Source organism: Sitodiplosis mosellana, unplaced genomic scaffold, assembly GCF_009176505.1.
Source record: "Sitodiplosis mosellana isolate CC-2019 unplaced genomic scaffold, AAFC_SMos_1.0 Smas_scaffold_18, whole genome shotgun sequence".
Taxonomy (NCBI): Eukaryota; Metazoa; Arthropoda; class Insecta; order Diptera; family Cecidomyiidae; genus Sitodiplosis; species Sitodiplosis mosellana.
Genome location: NW_022595260.1, coordinates 1,855,881 through 1,877,191, shown reverse-complemented (window position 1 = coordinate 1,877,191; position 21,311 = coordinate 1,855,881). Strand labels below are relative to the sequence as shown.

General features: G+C 37.2%; 1 protein-coding gene across 2 annotated transcripts in view; it reads right to left on the bottom strand.

Moving 5' to 3' along the window:
- The window catches only part of LOC129568281 (B-cell lymphoma/leukemia 11B), a 65,299-nt gene extending 49,591 nt beyond the window's left edge, over nucleotides 1-15,708 (bottom strand). For both annotated transcript variants that reach the window (XM_055445955.1, XM_055445956.1), the window contains exon 1: nucleotides 14,494-15,708. In XM_055445955.1, the coding sequence (XP_055301930.1) occupies nucleotides 14,494-14,530 (37 nt within the window). In that variant the 5' untranslated portion in view covers nucleotides 14,531-15,708. The remainder of the gene's footprint in view (nucleotides 1-14,493) is intronic.
- Between the last annotated feature and the right edge of the window lie 5,603 nt (nucleotides 15,709-21,311).

Sequence of the window (21,311 nt, the reverse complement as noted above, 5' to 3'; positions counted from 1 at the left end):
ATATATATCGGCTCCTTTTCTCTCAAAGAGGAAGGATAAACAAAAGGATGTCGCTCTTTAGCGGGTCATTTTGGTTGCAACGTCAACAGAACAAAGGCCAAAATCATCAAATAAAAATACCATTTTGAGTGGGTAAATAAAATCGCGCCCAGACCAAAAGACCTAAATCAATCGAAATTCGTAATTTATTTTGGTTGGTCGCATTTCTATAAAAATATAAACAACGGTAAAATATTTATATATTTCTTTTCAATGACAACTGGTAAACGGGGGCGCTACACCACAAATTCATATAAATCCAAACAAATTGTTTTCTTTCGATGAATGTTATTCTTTCATTTCTGTCTCGTGTGTGTGTGTGTCGAAAAAATCCACCAACATTTATAAATTATTATCGGATTTAATTCACTGGATTTGATTCCATGAAGCACGCTATGTCAAAGTTGAAATTTGTGGAGTGCACGGCAATGCCATAAATCCAATTGGACATGGAAATATGAAATGTGATTATTGAGTGAAACCAGTGGTACCGATCTAATGTGGAAAAAAACAATGGCAAGGAAAATTTATTTTGTTTATGCGCTAATTTTACATAGCAACACACACACACCAATAAAGCAACCAGCGAACCAACCAACCCACCACTTGGTTTTGTACATTGATGGGCCATCAGCGCGCGTGCAACACAGTCAGCTGAGGGTAAACTAACCGTAACATTGGTCAGACATTTCAATTCACCTGCTTTTATTTATTTTCATTCGATCAAACAAACTTTTTTCGGCACAATAATTGAACCATACTCCAATTTACCATTTGAACTCAAATTAATTACTTTTATTTCGGCAAATAAACAATCAGCCCATTTCTTTTCTTTCTCTTTTGCTTTCCCCATTTAACATGATCATTTAGCTCTTGTTAATTCATTCCGAAATAGTATCAACAAAATAGTTATGCAAATAAAAATTTGCTTTTAATGGAACGCATGTGAAGTAGAGAAAAATGTGATGATAATAAATATAGACATGTGTAGCGAACGCAGGGTTTCGCTTCACTTCGCCTATCGTGAATAATCTCCTTTTTATACACAAACCTCACTGTTGAACATTAAGACTGTCGGTATATTGTTGGCAATTCAGTGATACATTCGATTATACAAACGCTCAATACCGGATGACTAATGAGAGGCTTACCTGTGAACGAGAGGGAGGAAAAAGTAAGATTAATTAGTAAAATCAACGGTGATTTTTGAATTTACAAGTTTAAAATTGCATGCAAGAGGAATTTGTGTACAATATGACTGCTTCGGTGCAGTTGTGTTATTCATCGTCGCGTCACACTGGAAATTTAAATACTTGAGCAATACGATTTCTTAATAAAACGAATGACATAATGCCAAAGCACATGAATGGAATTGAAACGCCATAAAAATGTACTAACTGGTAAGATAAAGTAATTAAATGGTTTCCGGAAACATTCCGATTTGTCTCAGTCCAATTCGAGAAAAAAGATCTCAATTGACAATTTCTCGATTGAAGCACGTCTCAAAAATACTTTGTTGATTCCATTCGAATAGAACTTTCGAGGAAAGAAAACAGTTCGAATTCAGGCGAATTGTTCTCGTGACAAAATCGCAAATTAGAACAAAAGCTGATTAACTGCGACGGAGAGCGCAATTCCAGTTGGTAGCCATTCGACAATAATGCTTTGTGTAATTCGAAAACCAGTTTTTAATTTCTCTTCTCTCAATACATTTTTGTTGTCTTTGTTCATTCTTTTTATTTTCTTTCGTGTTTTGCCGTCATTTTGAGTTTTATTTGTGTATTTCGAATGTGGTATTAGTTTGACTTGGTTCGCATTATTCATACGATTTCGGCTATTTATTACGCTTTATATACCTGGAGAAAACGAGAACATTTTTCGGCTATGTAAAAATGTGTAAATTCGTTTTGCAGCTTATTTATTCAACTCTTCGCCTATACATGTCATGTTGGTGATTACTATTCCAAAATACTGGTGTTCGATTGGTCCAGGCGTGAACGAATGCGCGGCGGGAGAATTTTTTGTCGTCGTTATTTCATCGTATCGCTCGCTCTTTTTTTACATTCTCTCTTCGTTTTGTTTCGCTTTTTTTCTTTTCTTCTTCATCACATTTCACAATTCACGGCGATTCATTTAAATCAATGTTACTTAAAAGAAACCGACTGAAAAGAAAAGGTGTGTTGATGCTGATTGCTTTCATGTTTTCTGTTCGCGCCGAGATTGGCAAGAGAAAGAAACATTCGTAGTTTTGACTTTTCATTTGATTTCATGTGATCGCCGTATGTCAGTCGCTTTGTTTCGATTGAATGAAATTACTTTTGTTTCGAATGGCCACCAATCGCAAACTAAATGAAATTCGACTACGAGTTGATGTGAATCGTGGTTGGCAATGTGCTACTTTGCACACACGTCTCCCATTGGTCGAAGTGCGAAATATTCGGCGACATTGTGAATCATCACCGCTTCGCCAAAAAAAACTGACTTTGGAATGGACATGCGGAAAACAAATGGCTGTGAGGCTAGAAAAAAGTCAATAAGAACATTTTTCTATTCGAAATTATTCAAAGGAAAAATTCATATTGTTTCAGGTTATTGTACGCGCGATCCGTTTGCAAACGCAACTGGTCAGCGTCAACATTTCATCAAATTGGAATAGAAAGCGGAATGAAAACAACGAATTGACACTCACCACATATGGTTCGGTTTTATTTTTAAAATTATTCTCAAACATCGGCCGAAAACAACTTCATTAGACCTTCTGGCTTCTAATGAAAGGTTGATTCGGTCTGTTTCTAGGCGAATGCAAATAAAAATAATCTATTCGGATCACTCTCTTTTTTTCGAATTCCAGTGTTTGTTATTCGCTCGTCACTCATACACTAGAAATGTGATCATGTCGTCATAACAAACAGTCTGCAACCAAAATTCTTACTGCATCGAAAGTATTTTCATGCAAGCAAATAACAATGTTCTCAAGTCGATTTCAAACATGTGTTTGACAATATTTACCAATTTGAGTTTCTATCAAATCAATGAAAAATAAGTTTTCATTTGACGGTAACAAATGAAGCAAGTTTTGAAAGCCGAATGAAATCGAAACAACTTAATTTAGAGTTAAACAATAGAAAATTAAGTAATTTTGTTTGTCCACCAAAATTCTGAGTGGAATCCATGAGAATTTCTCGATTAATACTAAGGGACTATCGATGGAGGTGGTTTGTTTGATATGATAATAAAATTCTGGGCAATTCAAACTTTAAGCGAAAGCTGTCGACTTCTTCGTCAGCATTAGTATCTACATTTCGTTTTTTTTTTCGTTTTTGTTCTGCGTCATTATTCCTATCTGTTCTTTGAAAACGCTCGCGGTTCCATTCGTAATAAAGTAAACAATGTGAAATTGGAACAGAAACGCCGTGACTATCTTTATGGAATAACAAAAGGTGTCCAACGCAAAAATTCACATATCTCGCTTCGGAACGACATGAAACCGACCACACACACGCAACTAAACAAGTGAATTCATTTTGTTTGACATTTGCAGTGATAACGCGCGCCGCTCTTTTCATGAATTCATTCGACTCTGGTCGACCGCACATTCATAATGAACAATTTTATCTTCGTTTTTTTTCTACTCATTTGCAAACGTCAACACACACATACGTCACGTCACGTCATGTATGTAGTTTTTCTCGGTCGCCTGACAACGTATTTCAATTATTTCGCTTTTTTCCACAAATGGAATTCATGCTAAAATGCACATTGTAGTCCAACATACATATATGAAAATATTGGGCATGAAATAAAAATGAAATTGTTTGAAATCCTCCTGAATAATTGATGGCCGTTAGAGGGGAGAGAGAGAGTTCTAGTAATCAGAACTGTTGTATAAATCAGAAACTAATATTTAATTGAGTTCAAAAACAAGCGCTCAAAATAGAAAACCGTGTACATGATTTGAATTTTGTTAAAGTTTGACATGAGCGTATGCGATAACTCATACTCGGTCAAATTTTTCCTCGTTTTTCTATTCTCACCGGGAAAATATTCATGCTGAAAATTCGATTGCCATTTGAAAGCGTCATGTCTCGATATTGAAGTTTTTAATATGCAAGGCAAAAGAGTTTGAGTCCTTTTTTCACGCAGTTGGACGTTTTAATTGCTGTGAACTAATGAGACACAGGTCAATACAATTAATGCGTTTCACGCGGGGAAAAACTTTTACCAACAACAATAAAAATAAATCTATGCACCGCGCGTTGTTCATTTGAAAAAAAGAGAATACATTCATCCATACACAGCCTCACCGTACAAACGACTTATAAATTTTTAATGGGCACTAACTCATTTCAACATGACAATGAGATGTTTGCCACTCGAGCATCTCATTCATTCGCAACCAGTTTTTGTGTGTGTTCACAGCCTGCAATTACCATGCGACCGTGGATAGAAAGAGAGAGAGAGCGCGAACACAGCGCAGAATAGCGGGTGAATGTTATGTTTTGAAAAACTGAAATGAACTAGCCAATTTATGCTGGCCCATTCAAAGGTTAAACCGCATAAATGAGTGAAGAGCTGTGTACCTGATTTGTGTTGTCAACGAGCCAAAAATATTCAACGTGTTTTGATGTGATTCTCATGTTAAACCATGGCGAAACATATTGGATTAACTAGATCCCTAATACTCGTCAGCCATTCGACATAAAAAAAAACTTGTTACACACTGCTATTGATGCTCATGGAGAATTGTTTGGCTGGTCTTTTTTTTCAACATGTTCCACATTAGTAAAACATCGTTCGTATGCATTTTCCTACCATTGTCATCAATTTGTCTATTGACATTCCCTGTCGAGTATCGTTAGCCATTTGAATGGTGGTGTAAATTTGAATTTTGTCGTAGCTGTTTGTGTGTGCGGCCAACTTCTATTTTTCAGCCGTCCATTATCAACGGGACCTCGATGTCAACCGTATGATAACAACCGGCTTTTGCGAATAATTGAAAAACAATGAACAATCGCCACAATAACCGCAATCACATCCAAAGTCATACAATGTGTGTATGCAATGAAAACTCGCATCATGGTTTTCGGACAATTCCAAAATGCAAATATCGGTACCATTGTTGGCAATCGAATCTGCATCGTGGTTTTATGAATGATGAAACCAATATAAATTTGTCGATTCGAATGTTTAACTCAACAATGTTAAGTGTTTTATTAAAATAAGACCTTTTTGAATGGCTCTGGTTTGGAGTGCAAACCATTTGGGGGATGATGGAATCCAGATCTGAAATCGTGTGGTGCAGTTTTTGTTTGACTTTGCCTTTGCAAACAACTGACACACTGGACTAACGACAAAAGTTGATTTTAATTGGAATTGAAATTGAATCGGCACGGATGAAATAAACACGCCGTAAATCGGTGCACATAAATCAAGAGACTGTGAACATTTGCTTGAAATTCACCGCATCATAAATTAACACCAGGCGCTGAGTTGATAATAAATCAACGTAAAACATCCGAAAACATGTTGACTGGGTGTTTTGATATGGTTTTTAATTAGACTTTTCCATACAGGTGATTGAAAAACTACTGTGGGTCGATGTAGCAAGCTATTTTTTGCCATTTCCGCTATTCTCAACATATTTGGTTTCATATGAAAAACCAGAACGCGAAAAATTCATGCCACAAACTTTTCTAATAAATTTTATTGTAATAACACTATTTTTTAGCATCGAAAATTGTCAATTAGTGATATTGTTTCAAGATATTTTGGGTTGATGTTGGGTCGCTCATCATTTTTTGTCTGTCACGCCAGCGTGCACAAATGGACTCATAGGAATTTGAAAAAAATAAATAAATTCAATGCATAATGAGAAAATAAAGAGAGCTTCTACTGCGGCTGTCGCTACCGAATGATGACGCATAAATTTATAAAAGAAGTAGAAATAAAATACGGTATGGTCTTCGAATATGACTTTTGTACACGGTTTAGTCAAACGAACGCAGAACAATAGATTGTCGTGTTTGTATGACAGTTTGTGTAAGATGTGATGATGGTTTTTTTTGTGTGTTAACCCTTTGACGACCAAAACTGAACGGCTGGGAATTTTGCAATTCTGATTGCAGATTCGTGCTCAGCGACCCCAAAAATATTAACAAAAGTGTTATCAAAAATTAATTTTTTCAATTGCAAATATGAAAAAAATGATGGGACATATGTGTCCCATTGGTCGGTAAAGGTAACTATTTATCTTTATTTTTCTATGAAAAAAACATGTCTCCCATAAGAACGACGTGTAAAATCTTTTCCATTTTTAAAATTTATAGAATCTTTTTAAACCAAAAATGGTTTGAATCATGCTTTGTTGTGCCCATTTAATCACGAATTTAACGATCTTTTTGTAAATTTGTGTGTTTCAAAATTCGCGAAAAGTGGTTGAAATACAGGGAAATCAGTGGTAATTATTTACCTTTACCGACCAATGGGACACATATGTCCCATCACGCCAAAAGCAATAAAAATTTGAAACAAATTTTTTTGTAGAAAAGGCGATTATCCTTGGAAAGTAACAGACACTCCGTACAACATTTCCAATTTTCAGCTTTAAAAGTTGTACCCTTCAAATTATATAGGGTTTGGCGGAATTTGAAAAAAAAGTCAAGATTTTTCGACTTTGAAGTGTTCTATTTGAGCACAGTGATGTAAAATATCCAATATTATGGTACTTTCTGGTATCTACATTCATTCTCTTTCAAAAGAAACCAATTTTATCGAAATCGGTCTAAAAATGTGGAAATTATTGACGAAAAACAAAATGGGACATATGTGTCCCAAAGGTCGTCAAAGGGTTAAATGCTGAGCTTGAACTCGACTGATTTTCTCTCCCCTTTTGAATGTGAATCTTGAGTGCGTTGCGTCTAACGAATGACTCCAACCATAAAACACTTTATCGACAACCTCAACCGTGAAGTCCATAGGAACTTTCTTAGTGTCGTATGCATTGTTATTTGCTTTGATTGAGTTTTGATTCTGCGTCTTAGAGTTGAACGCATCGAAGTATGAGCACCGTTTTCCATTGCGTTTTGGTCGGTCACATATGGCTCTTGACGCTATTAATTCGGGAGAGCGATTAATAGACTTTAAATGAATTGGAAATAATAATTTGATGCATTGAATGGCGATGGATAATTTTGAGGCGCTTGAGTGATAAATAATTGAAATCACGGCTCGAGTCGATTGAGAAGATTTTCTCTCGATTTGGACACAAACCAATTACTCAAAGGCGGTAATTGAACAGATCATTACTTAAAAGCCATTTGACGCATTATTAGTGTTGGCGTTTGATTGATTGATTACCATTTGCAAAACGGTTTTTTATGTGGCGGGTTAAACTACTTGCAAACACAAAGAGCGCAAAAATACGAGGGAACTATCGATTGCATATAGAATGAATTTTTGTACGCACACACAGACACACATACATAGACACGTGTGAGAACGGTCTGACTTCTCCTACTTTGAAAACCCTTTTCTATCATGCTGGTCAACGGTGCTCACTCTCCGAACCCATTGTTATAAATATATCAAAATTGTAATCGATTCCCGAGTATCTGATGCGTGTGTGTAACAGCAGCAAGATCCGTTGATAGCCACTACATTTGCATTAAATGCTCTGTTTTTGTTTTTTTCCCTCCGAATGCACTCATTCATTTCATTGAGATCATCGCTTTTGTGTCGTGGTTGACATATAATTTCATCATGAACATACTTTTGGAAAAGCCCGAGCATTTTATGTCGTTAGCACGCCGAATATATTTTTTTTCGCAGCGCATGATTAACGAAGAGTGACCCTTTGAACAGTACCCTCATAAACATTTGTTCGTTCGGCTTCTTTAAATTTCGTTTACATTCAAAATTGATTTGCATAATTTTACGTTGGTTATTCAAACAAACCGAATGTCCAACGAATTCTAAAGACGACAATTGGAAAAGAAAACGAATTGAGTCTGATTCTGTGCAAACACAAAAGTAATCCGAGTAAAAGGAGAGAGAGAAAGATGAAGAGTGGAAAAAAGGCCAGGAGAAAACCAACGGCGGCCAAACCCTTCTGTTTGTAACGTTTCCTTTTGTTTTGTCTCGTTTCGTTTTCTTCGCTTCGTTTTAAAGTGAATGCAACACACTAAACAGGAGACTAAACTGCCGTGGAATGTGCATAGAAGTCGCTTCCTTTGTTACGACGATTCGACGACGTAAATAATTTACGAAAGGCCAAATGATGGCCATAGCAGCAGCATCAATGTGATGTGAATGCCGCTGTGCTCTTCATTTTTTGTCCGTACCTCTCTCTGTGAACGGACATCGTCATCGACCTGAACAAAAGCGATTTCCACCGAACCATCTCGTAATTATGCTGGTTTTTTCTTCTCTCTCTGTCTCTCTGTCTCGATGTTGTTTGCGCAATAGAAATAATAAATATCGGAAACATTAAGATGGACTTTGCTTGACGCATAAGGGTTGCGATTTCCATATGCATTGCACCACGTTCCCTCGCCACACCTTTACAAAAAACAAGAAAAAAAGAATCAAGGTGGCTGTCTTTCAGCTCAAAAGCAGTCTTCATCAATGGCAACAACGTTTGTGTGTGCGCAATTGTTCGGAACAAACAGTGTAATGAATGCTGCCGTTTTGTTCGGTGTTTCAGTGCAAAGTTTTCATTTTAATTGAGCAATGTTCTTGACGCAAATAAACAAGAACCCGTCATCGGAGAAGGAGACGGCACTGTTTTTTTTTACTTCGCAAAATAACCGGTGTCCCGATGCAAACTTGCGTCGAGTGGTTATTCAGTTGACTTTCTGTTGCGCGTTGCCATTCATACGTGTAATCTTTTGATCTGTGGATAATTACCGAAGAGGTCAAGCGGTCATCGCAGTGAATGGGCTAGTGCCTTCGGACACTTGCGCCAGCCCAGTCCATTTTCTTTGTTATGAATAATTGGAATCAAATGAACACTTCAATCGGTTTTGGTGTACCTTTTCATTTGACGATGACCACATGACGACTTGATGACTAGTTTTATTATCGTTTTCTGTTCATCGGCGCAAGAAATGTGTATGAATTATGCAAATGAAACCACGTGAGCATGTAAGCGGCGCGAGTAAATTTGTCCAGTTTAATAGCCGTTTTGTCGCTGAACATTTAACACTTGGTGATTTGATATTGTTTACTTTTTGTTCTTTACCATTAATATCCTGTAATTGTATTCGACTTGGAATTGCCCTTTCCGGTGGCGGCCAATTTTCACACGCATGACTCGCATTTCAAATGGCTTTGAAAACATATGCGTTTTGGTGGCATTTTAGTGGATAACCATCAACTCTTTTTTTTAAATGAAAAAACAGAATTTTTTTACATTTTCACTGGCCCTCTATTTCGAGGGTACGGAATAAAAATACTCAAGTCATATTGTGATCGCATATTGTTTGTAGTTTTTTATGCAAAGTTACAAGACACAAGCAAACAAAACCGACCGAAATAATCGTTACTCGTTCTTTCAAAATATGCCGAAATAAATGGGAAAAAAAGCAGTACAGAACAAATTGACTTTATCAAGCGAACGACAACATTGCCTCAAATAAACAATACTTTAACTGTGTGTCTAACAGCGTCCATTTGTTTGAATGCATGCAACGAGAATGGATTTGGCGCTGGCGCAACTATTGTTAGTCACCGTGTCTTTTGGCTCGCTTATCGCTTCATTTGGTGCATATGCGTAATGGTGTTAAATTCAAGCTTGTGTCGGCTTGTTTCTCTTTCGCTTACAGTTTTTATTTGTTATTCAAACACCGTTCGTTCTCTCTTTCGGTTCATTTCGAATGCTATCGTTTTTATCACCTGTTCCAAATAAATAAATAATTAGTACTTGAGTTAAACGGCATGGTTTTTCTGTCACGAAGTGCCGAAAAAGTTCTCATTTGGTGTACGAAGAAGCCTCAAGAAACGACAATGTGTTATTTGATTTTGGTTTTCGGACCATTTTTACGGTGTTTCTTTTTCTCGCTTGGGTTAAAGCCTTATCCAACTTTTTTTTATCTATTACAAATTTCCGTTTCGACACATTGCGATAAGGAATCCCGGTTGTGAATTTAGTAAGCTGGTCAATTGCACCGATTTGAACACCGGGTCCGTTTTATTTTTTATTTTCTTTCATTTCCTGGGAATTTATCGACGACTGTGATAAAAGGTTGTTCAGCGTTTGTCACGCTGCTTTCAGAAACAATATTCATGTGGGTGTGGTGCATATTGCTTTTTGAGCAACGTATCAATTTATGATCAATACTTCGCCACACGCTTTTCAATTGACATTTATATGAAAGAAAAAATAATCCAAATAAACACACATTTTGTTTGCTATTCGATATTATACACGAACCAAGATGTCCTTTTGCCTTGTGTATTCAGTTATACATTGGTTGATTGGCGATAAAAAAAAACTCTATACTCATTTTCATCGAACACCTTCGGCTGAGATTTTTTCTACACTTTTTTTTTATTCGAGGTAAATCATCATTGATCAAACAAAGCATAGGTTTTTTGTTTAAAAGCATTGGCTCGCGCTGCACACAAAATATCCGATTTGTGTGAAACTGAAACGAGCGAAAGATGGGAGAAATATTTCCAGTGGGCAATAATTTTTTTTTTTTAAATTTGCACAATGAAAAATTCACATGCGATGATTCAAAATTTATTCAGAATATGAAAATCAATTTGGTGAAATCATTTCTTTGTAAAACTGTAATTTTTCAAAGCGAGCAGGACGCAAGTGAAATGGCATACAAGGCCTAACGAACATACTTAATTGCAGTAAAATCAATGTGCATTTGCTCCAAATTGAAATGCATTAAAAACCGAAATGCGATATAACATTTTTATAGCGTTTTGTCAGCCGCAAGGCCCCTGCTCGTTTCTTTTTTGTTTTTCCGTTCGATGGCTGTGGCGAAACCGAGTGAAAGAAAGAGAACAAAACGCCAAAAGAAGCTCAAAATATTTAAAAATGGGCAAAGCAACGCAATACAACAACTGGATACACAAAAGTCGGTCAATAACAACAATATGCGGGTGGTCAAAGAACATTCAACCAAACCGACGCCGATATACTGCTGCATGTGGTTGATATACATATATACATGTATTTTGTGTGTTGCTTCATTCTTTTTCTCCATGCAAAATGAAATGGAAAAAATTTAAATAGCATTCGGGTCTTTTGGGTGACGAATGCGTATAATCGCGCTCGAATAAACGGGCAATTAAAAAAAGGCTAAAAAGCAGCATTACTCTTTCGATTTTTATTTTCTGTTTCGTGTCGTCAATGTAGCTAAAGTAAATTGACGTGGATTTCATGGAAACGGATAAAATATCCGATGAAATACGAAAAAAATCTGTTTGGTGTGTGTGTGTGTGTGTATGTGAGTTTTTTTTATCATTTTGACTTCATTTCATAGTTGGCGCACGTACATGAGCAAAGAAAGCCTTTAGATCGAACCATTCGAATGATTCTGATGAATAGGATTTTTTATTTGGACTACATTTCCATTCGAAGCAATGACAATTGTCTTATTCCAATAACATGAAGGTCCGCAAACATTGTAGAACAATTCCCAATCAAATATTTATGACAAACCGAACGCACACCTAAGCAGAAGTGCGCCGAAATTTTGGCATCGGCCAAATGAAGCAAACGCTCCCAAATATGTGTACTACTAAAGCGCTAGCCCGTGTGTTTCGTGTAACAATTTAATATTTTTTATAGTTTACATAATTAAATAGCCGTTATTTAATTTTGATAATTCGACTTTTTCTACGAATCGACAAGTAGGTACAAAATTGTGTACTTTTTCATAGAAACCAGCACACCTTTTTGTAGCGGGCAAAGAATAAAAACAAAAACTACTAAAATACGGACAAATATGCCAGTCAACAATAAGAATTTGACAAAAGTAAACATCTCACAGTTAGAAAAAGGTATTTAAATATTGAAATGAAAGCAGAACTGTGTTGGAGCGTACAGTTTTATTGGAGAGCAATTAGCAAAATATTTAGATAGCGACTGTAAAGCACTCGGCATTCAGCCACATGTTTCTATGGTCCGATTAATTATGTGCATAAAATGAATTGAATAATTTGTTCGACTGTATTTTGGTGGTTTTTTCGTCCATTTTTTTGCTCTGAAATGTTTGTCTCAACCATTTTTTATGGATGACGAATGGGCGCGCAGTTTCAAACCACAACAAAAAAAAACACAACATTATTCAAAATAAGAAAACGGAGCGATGCAGCCAATGCCCAACTTCATATGACGGATCCACAAAGAAGATGAGGCAAAAAAATATTTATACGCAAAATTAAACAACGATCGAATTCATTAAAGAACTTATTTGGGACACAAAGTGAAGCGTAACGAAAATGCATTAATTTGTGAATAAATTAAATGGGCTCAGGCAAAACGCCGAGGAACGCCGTTCGGAAGATAGGCCATATGTTTGCTCGTTCGGCGGTGAACAATTCAACGAGCATTGAATTTAAATATGAATTCAAATGCTCATCACCGACTCCAAAAAGGCGTCCACTGTGCAAATTTCAAGACAAAATATCGTTTTGATACGCAATTTCGCGACGATTAATGATTCGAAAAATGATTCTGGATGATGATAAATGTGGCAAATGTTTCCAAAAAGGCGAGGGAGCATCTAAATTTGTGGTCAACTTTAATTTAATGCCATTTCCCACTCATGAAATCGTTCCCAATAACATTCAGATTCTGGAATTGGATTTGGATTTGAATAATGAGAGACCAAGTTTTTGACCAAAAAAGTTAATTTTCTTTCATGGCTCAACGGCAATGCTTGATACATGTGCCGAAACGAATTTTCGTCCGCAAAATTTGGCGCATTTCCTGGGTTTGTTTGTTGAATGTTGTTATCGTCGTGCATCGCAATCGATGCACTACCGACCACATTTCGTTGAAATTTGTGTGCACACAAAAAGCACGGTGTCACATGGAAACCAAAATGTATATACACGCAAGATAAATGTCGAAAGCGCGATACCACGGCTTTTCAGTGTACATAATGTAAGAGAAACGCGCGACCCGCGAATTTAACTTTTCTATCCAACCGAAAATATACATATAAATTTCCATGTAACGGAGACAAAAAGAGCAATACCAATGAAAAACGCAGCCAATTTTCTTTTCACTTTTCCTTGTCGCTGGATGCGGGTGCATAAAATGTGCCAACATTGAAAGCAAGAAGAAATTATCCTTACTATTTCATCTCCCCTTCTTGCCGAAAATCACCGACACAGAAAGCAACGAGTCGCTCTAGTTTGTTGCTCTGCTTTTAAATCGACCGTCCGCGACGACAATAAATTGTGAAATGGTGATAAGTTTTTTGCTTTTATTTCTCGACAGAAGCCGAAAAAATGATTCATCTTTTGAACTTTGGGTGCAAGCGGGCGCCCGATAAAAATACACACGAAAATTGACTGCGATCATCTTCGGCTGATAATATTAATGAATATATCACACACGAATTCACACAAAGTCGCGCGCTGCGAACGAAACAGTACCAAACAGCATCGAACAATGGTCATTTTTGTGTTTGGCAGCAACGGGGAAAAGTCTCCCTTTGTCTTCATCTTTGACTTATCGTTTTCTTCTTGGCTTGCTTAATGTTTGCTTTGTTTTCACTTGCCGATTAAGTTAATTAAAAGTTGTTGATTTTATATTTGAATTGGTGGTTTGTTTTTCTCTCTCAAGCTACTATTGTGACAACAAGATATAATTTTTTGGCAAGAAATTCAACTACTCTCATAAAAGTGCATGCCAAATCTTTGTAATTTGCAAACACATAAAATCATGTTTGAACATATAGCACGTGAAACACACGAGCTAAACTAGTTCCGTTCAAACAGCAAATCTAATTTCCGAAACGACGTTACGTTGAATTCTTTTATACCTGAAACTTATACTTATAGACGAAAACAGAAAGGGGTTCAAGACGACACAAACTTTGCAATGTATCAGTACTCAAAATAAACGAACATCAAAACGAAATCCAGCAGTTATGGAGAGTAAAATAAAACAAGACAAAAGAAAAGGATGCTTCCGTCACACACACACACACACACACACACGAACACACACAAAAACTAGCTAAACTAAAATCAAACTGCGAAAAAGGTGTTTGATAGATTTTGAGTGTAAAATAAGAATTAACCGAAACCGTGGTGACAAACACGAGCAACGATGATGTAATGAGCAGAACCTCATGCGTTTGAGTAATTTTCGTTTCGAAACGTATTGGGTCTGTTTCATCTGAATCTTTTTTTCTTTTTTTTTTCAACACAAAACTTATCATTGAATACACAGAAAAAAGAGTTTTGGAAAATTTCTCTCACCTTGAGCAATTCGAACGGCTGGCATTTTGATTCTCATTTTGGAAATTTTTAATCAGACACTTCACAGCCACGAAAAAAAATGTCAATTTATTTTGTTTAAGATAAAAACTCTGATGATTCACTACTTCATGGAATCTAGCATTCGGTCGTATTGTCTTTTATCTGCACTGCATACATTTCAGTTAATTATGTGTCGGTGGCTCAATGTTTGTATCTTTATTCACTTCTCGAAATGATTCATATTTGGTTAATTCGTGTCGGTTTTATAAAATAGATTCTTATTAGATTGTTTCTAAAGCAGAAATTAATCCTAGAATACTGGCCAATGTCCTCAAATTGTTGTATGTTCACTGCACTAAATCATTTTCCTTCACCAATTTTGCGTGTATGTTTTCCGAACCATACAAACAGTTCTCAGATAAATTGAAAGTGTTGAATTCAAACAATCGCTAAAAATTAATTCCAGTCCTTCAATTATATTTTTCCTCTTTGAAATATTGTTTGTATTTGGTTTTTCTTCTTTTTGAATCAGTTCAAATCATTTATTTTCACCATTTTTTTTGTTATCATAATCCGAAAGTCGATAAAAAAAATAATTTAATAATCCAAATTTAAAAATAATTGCACAAAGATTTTTTTTTCAAATAAATTCAACGCCTTCAAATTTCAAAATAAAAACAAAACAATTGTTCAGCTCTTCTCAAGTTGTGTATCACTTGTTTTTTTTTGACGGCGGTAATTTTTTATTTCGCTAAATTTGCAGAAGTTCAAATGTTTATGCGAAATTTGATGCAGAAAATAGTTGATTTTTGATGATGATCCACTTTTTGCAAGCACTTGGTTTTTTGGGCACTGTCACCTCGACTGGTGATTAGCGGTCGGTTCAATTATTTTTCCCGAAAGGATCGAATAAATTGATGAGCGCACAACAGAAGTTTTTGAATTTGTTGAACGAAAAAAACACCAACGATCCAGTTTGCATTGACAACTACTTCGATGCACGTTACACACTTCACACACAGCGAGAGAAACACACTGAGATACACAAGAGATAATAATAAAAAATTGAATAGCCGACAACACGTCGCAACGTCCTTACTACGCGACAGTCCGTTTACATCTAATATGATGGGCCAAACAAAATACGTTATATCACATTCACGAGCTTCGAGTCGCTGGTCACCGGTCCCACCATCAAAATTGTAAATATACTACAACTCCACACTCAGCCAGTCAGCCAGCGAGCGAGTACAATATCATCTCTCTCTCGGTGCCTGTTGTAAAAAAAAACGCCAGCCACTACATACACTCATGTGCATGTACAAAATGTGTACATAAACAACAGCAAAATCAGTCACTATATAGACCGCGGGTGCCGTAGATGGAAATGATATGAAACACACAGCGCGCAAAATATATAATCGTATGGAGAATTGGATGAAACGCGTGATGCACACACCAAATTATGTACATATACACTCGTGCGCGCGGACCACAGATCTCTCTACACGGTTACGACGACGACGGAGGCGGCAGCAGCAATTGCGAGCGGCAAGAAGAGAACGCGATTCAAACGACGGCACAAACAAAAACAAAAATTGTGCACAGAGAGCGAGAACCCGACAATCGTGTATATGTGTGCGCTCACCACGAACAGCAATAGCTAAGTAAACATGCACACAGCACATCAGAGTAGAAAAGAGTACTAGAATGCTTGCAGAGATGTTGTAAGCAACAAAAATAATAATAAAAGCGGCCGCATTAGGAAGCAAAAAAAACGACGACAACAACAACAAACCATACCAGAAACATATGAACTAAAGTGGAAATAGGCAAGAGTGCTGGGCTATTGAAGCAAGTAAGCAGTCGTCTCTGCCGTTATTATTGTCGCTTCAGTATATTTTTCGTTGTCGACTCATGTACTCGGCTGATATCTTGAATGTGTGAAAGCGCCTCTCTGCACCTTCGTTCAGTTCATATATAACAAAAACCGATTGAATTTAAACCCTCTGCTTTGCAGCGATACTCACACACACACAAGCGCACACACCGAAAGCAATCACACCAACGACTACAACAACGACAACGACATCGATGTCGTCAATTCAGTTCGAAATGACGAGTGTTCTGTACGTTTTACTGTAAACACACTTGCGCGCTTATGAACTTAACAAATGAACCAAGTAGTAGTACGAAAAACCCGAATCCAAAACGTAGGGAAAGAGTGTATCGAATACACAGAGCTCAATGGAACACATTGAATGAATTGGTTTCGATTGCGTTCGGTTGGTGTATGGGATCTTCATCTCATCTCGATTGTCTCATCCACCGACAGTATAACACGAGAATCGCTCCGTTGTGCAAATACATAGACGACAAAAGACAACAATTGCTATTTATGGAAATTTCGGACCATTTCGTACAAACTGAAACTACACAAACGACGCTTCTCCGGCGATCCGCTCATCGAATGGAAATAGTTATTTCGAATTGAAAACGGTCGCTATTTATTTGATCACTTGCACACACACAAACACACACGCAGACATACAGACATACTTCGTGCAGGAGCCGTGCGATGAAGGCGGAGGAGAGGAGTCGAAGTGGTTAGTAGCCGAAATACATAAGTGCGTGCGCGATATTTTGCGGTTTGTCGTCGGAGTTGATGTTGGAATATTGTATAGCTAGTTCGTTATGTACTCATATGGACTCTACGGTCGTCAAATAGAATTACAGTAAATGCTGGAGAAACAACTGTACGATACATTCACGTGAGCAATACCAAACGCATATGTGTAACGTATTCAACGTTAGCTATTCTTTCTGCTCTTGTGTTCATGTCAGAACTTCTTTCAACGTTTTAATTTTTTGATTTCTCAACTGGGATATGTCTTCATTTTTCAAACAATCCATTTTATCAGAACACGATTGAAATTGGTGTTTGGGCAAAATTCGAGCATATATGCAAATGGAGGAGAAGAGAGGTGAAAGGGGCGAACACATATCGCATCGTTTTGCGCACAAAGTCAATGTATAAAGCTCACGTGTGTGGAGAAATTGACCGAGACTTATATAATCGTTCGTGTGTGGAAATTGATACATACGAGCTCTTATCAGGCGTATGAATACGGCTGTTTCATCGTCATTACATATGCGCGCGCGTCACTGCCAAATAGCCATTTATCCCTTCCTACTCGAAACCAGCGCTTATTCAAACAAACACACATGCAACTACTCGCATATGTGAGCTTTTGGAGAAGTAGGCAGAAAGAGATGAACGAATACACGAATAAACGAACAATGAAAATTTGCACACACAAAACGAATTGGCCAACTCAACTGAAGTGGTGGTGATGTCAAATATCAGCAGAATTCAATAAATCACTCCACAGTCGACACCATCCACAAAATAAATTAATTAGTTTGAATTTAAATTTTAAACGTAAAAAAATGACATTCCGAAAAAAAATTTACAATTTTTTCATTTCTTTCTTTAAGATACTGCTTCTTCTATGGCAGATATCATACACTTTGAAAATGTTTAAAATGTTTACGTTCATACCTTACTCACGTTGCGTCCTCTAATTCGATTGTCTTGCGGCTTCCCTTCATTGCCATTCATTTGATTTCAATGCTACTGAACAAAGGAGTTTGGTCGCAAAAATGAGCGCAAAATGAGTGATTTCAATCAAGACAGTTGATCATATCACAACCATGCTATTAATGACCTTGCGTGTGTTTTGCTTGTCAACTTCAAATTACTTTTCTATGACTCTTTGATAAGCATTCTTCCACGACGTCACTGAATTTGATAAACGATGAAAGCCCATGTTTCATTGTTTGAATCATGTTTTTTTGTTTGAATTTCCCGTGTAAATTTCAAGAAGTAACCTATAACATAATAATCAAAGAAGGAAGAGAACGAGAGGGAGGAAAATAGTTTTTATCGTCCTCTGCGATTATATTGCCTTTGGTTTGGTTTGGCTAACAAAAAAGAAATCCAACGCCAAACACATTAATTATCCCTTCAACGGTGAGACCAATAGTCTCAGTGAATGCTTCAATTCAATACCATTTGGCAAAACGATCAACGTAAAATTGGGGCACGACAGCAAATTATTGTTGAACAAACAAGAAAGAAGAAGAAGAAGTAAAATATTACGCGTAAACGAAACTGAAGCAGCGCATCAGCGAAAAACAACGAAAGAAATTTCGGCATCGGAACAAAGTAAAAGTGAAATAAAACGACGAAAAAAAGCCACATAAACATAAATAAAAGAGGCGCACCATGGAACGGTACGAATCAGATGCAATGCCGGTATAGAACTAATGTAGAGCACGCGGAACGTAAAACGTATCGAAAAAGTGCCACAAAAAATACTTACTTTTTTGGTGTGTAGAAGTAAGAATGGCAAAAAAAAGATCGAGCGCAAGATGGTTCACAAGAAAATATGTAAACAACAAACGCGGAAAAATTGAAGAACAAGAAGAAATAATGAGCGAAAAAATAAGCAACACCATCCAGCTGTTTCGCGATACACCAATTCACGAAGAAGAAACTGAAATCGTTTTCGCTGTGTGGTGGTGGCGATTGCGACGGCGGCGAACCAAGGAGTGCAAATACACAGAACGTTGATGATGACGACATCAATAGAAGCGGCAACGAATAACATCGTGTGCACAATACGCGTTTGAGATTCGCATTTCATCCCTCATCGTGTCGTTTTTTCGCCAGCCACGGCGTGAATGTATGAAGAAAAAAAACGTCGGAATAATCAGTCATTAAATCAAAACGAATCCGAATTAATTACAACGAAGAGGGAAGAAATGTTGCGCTTTCCGCTGAATGAATGCAAATTCCATTAATTGAATGGTTTATCACATTAATATATTAACGGTGATTCGAGTTTTCCGGCCAAACGAGTTAGTATGTTTCGGTAGAATGCAGCGTCAAAGTCAGCTGACTTTTCCAAACAGCTACTTTTTTTAACCGGTTTAACCGAACAGATTTTAATCTCATTCTTTCTCTTGCAGCCAGAAGTTCAAGGCGAAAAGAAAACCAAAGTGCAAACAAAGAACCTTCTTTCTTTGGTAGTCAAATCGTTGTTTTAAAATTATGAATGGAATTCCTTTTTACTGTTGCTACTGCTGTTGCTGCTACTTAGCTAGAGTTCAAATCGCTGAGTGAGAGAGAGAGAGAGCAAGAGCGGGAGAAGAAAAAAAGCATCAAGCCGAAAGTCATTAACCACTGGCACATTAATGTTTCAATATTTATTCTGTGTCTGTTTGCGTGTAGCACTTTCCTTTTTCGAGGCATTTTTGTTCATTAGCATTCTCCAATTCCTTGTTTCTCTTCCGCTGCTGCTCGTCCAAATTCAAGATTTCGTTGGAACAGCGACGAGAGAGAAAGAAAAAGAACAATAAGCAAAACAACGAACGCGACAAAATGAAATTCAGCGTGTACAAATTGTATAACGGAGTAGGTCTGACGGATTATATAATATTCATACTGCGCGCACTTGTTTACATTGAAGCGAAGACGAAAAAAAAGGAACGTGGAAAAATGGAGCTCTGGATGAAATAAAAAGTGGAAAAAGTTACTCATAATGCATAGTAAACAGCAAATAGACGAAAGACAAAAAAATACGCTGAAGCGGAAGGTCGTCGCAACAGTTAGTCGAAATCGTCGGAGTGCCAAGAAAAAATGAGAAGAAAAAAAAACTTTCAATTCGCGCGAGACGCATTAATTGAACTTTTCCCTCCGTTCTCTTTGGATCCTGCGCTGGCACATTCACTTGTTTTCATTTTCTTGCTGCAGTGCCTTCCATTCAAGGCGTCCTGATTTTTCGACGTGTATTGTTCTCGTTGAAAAGTTTTTGTGAGTGCAAGAACAAGTGATGGTTTTGAATGACTCGAGTCATTTAAAATAGTCGAACCATCGATTTTTTTTGTCATCGCGAAATCCACCTGTCGAAAACTATTAGCTCACAGATGGCCTTGGCTTGCCATTTATCCTTTCAATTGAACGGAGGGATGCTTGTGTCATCCTTATCAATCGTGTGTATTGACTTTTATCCCCCACGCGTGAGCATCACTCTAGCTGGGCCGCTATTCAATGTATCGCGTGTATGGCAAACTGCATGCAATCAAGTGGATACGTGAGCTTTCTACAGCGGATACAAATGTAATATTTGTGGTAAGTAGATGCCAACGACTTCGGAGAGCGTATGTGCAGTGTAGCATTTAAGTTTTTTGGTTACCACCCACCGAAAATACAAACATCCATTCGCAAATCGTATTCGTGTACCGTTATATTTCACATGCAAAGAACCCATACACTCACACGGCCAACAGCATGTATCGTCGTCGGTCGATGCGATTGCTGTGTTTTCGTCTCTCGTCTCTCGTCTGGAATGCCAAAATGAAGTAACTTCAAATTGGCGGAAGCCTTTCAAAAGGACGAAAAACTTTCAATGATCAAAAGCCAATTTGTGAATTCTCAAACATCGATGAATTTACTTGATTCCAACGTGTTTGCACGCGATTAACTATTTTACCATCGTTTGCTTCATAATCAAGACCGTTCAGTGTTTTACTAGGGCCGATTCTCGTCATTTTCACAACTCATTCATATCGCGCAAACGAAAGCAAGCGAACAGATATTTTGCCGTCGTGTATCTCCCTCGCCAGTATGATCTGTATTTTTGTTATTTATTAAATTAAGTCAAAGGTCTTGCACGTGAAACGCGAATAAAATTAATAAAATGTTTTGCGATGTTGGAAGAAACAGCGAACGGAGAATTCATAATCGCTTAGGA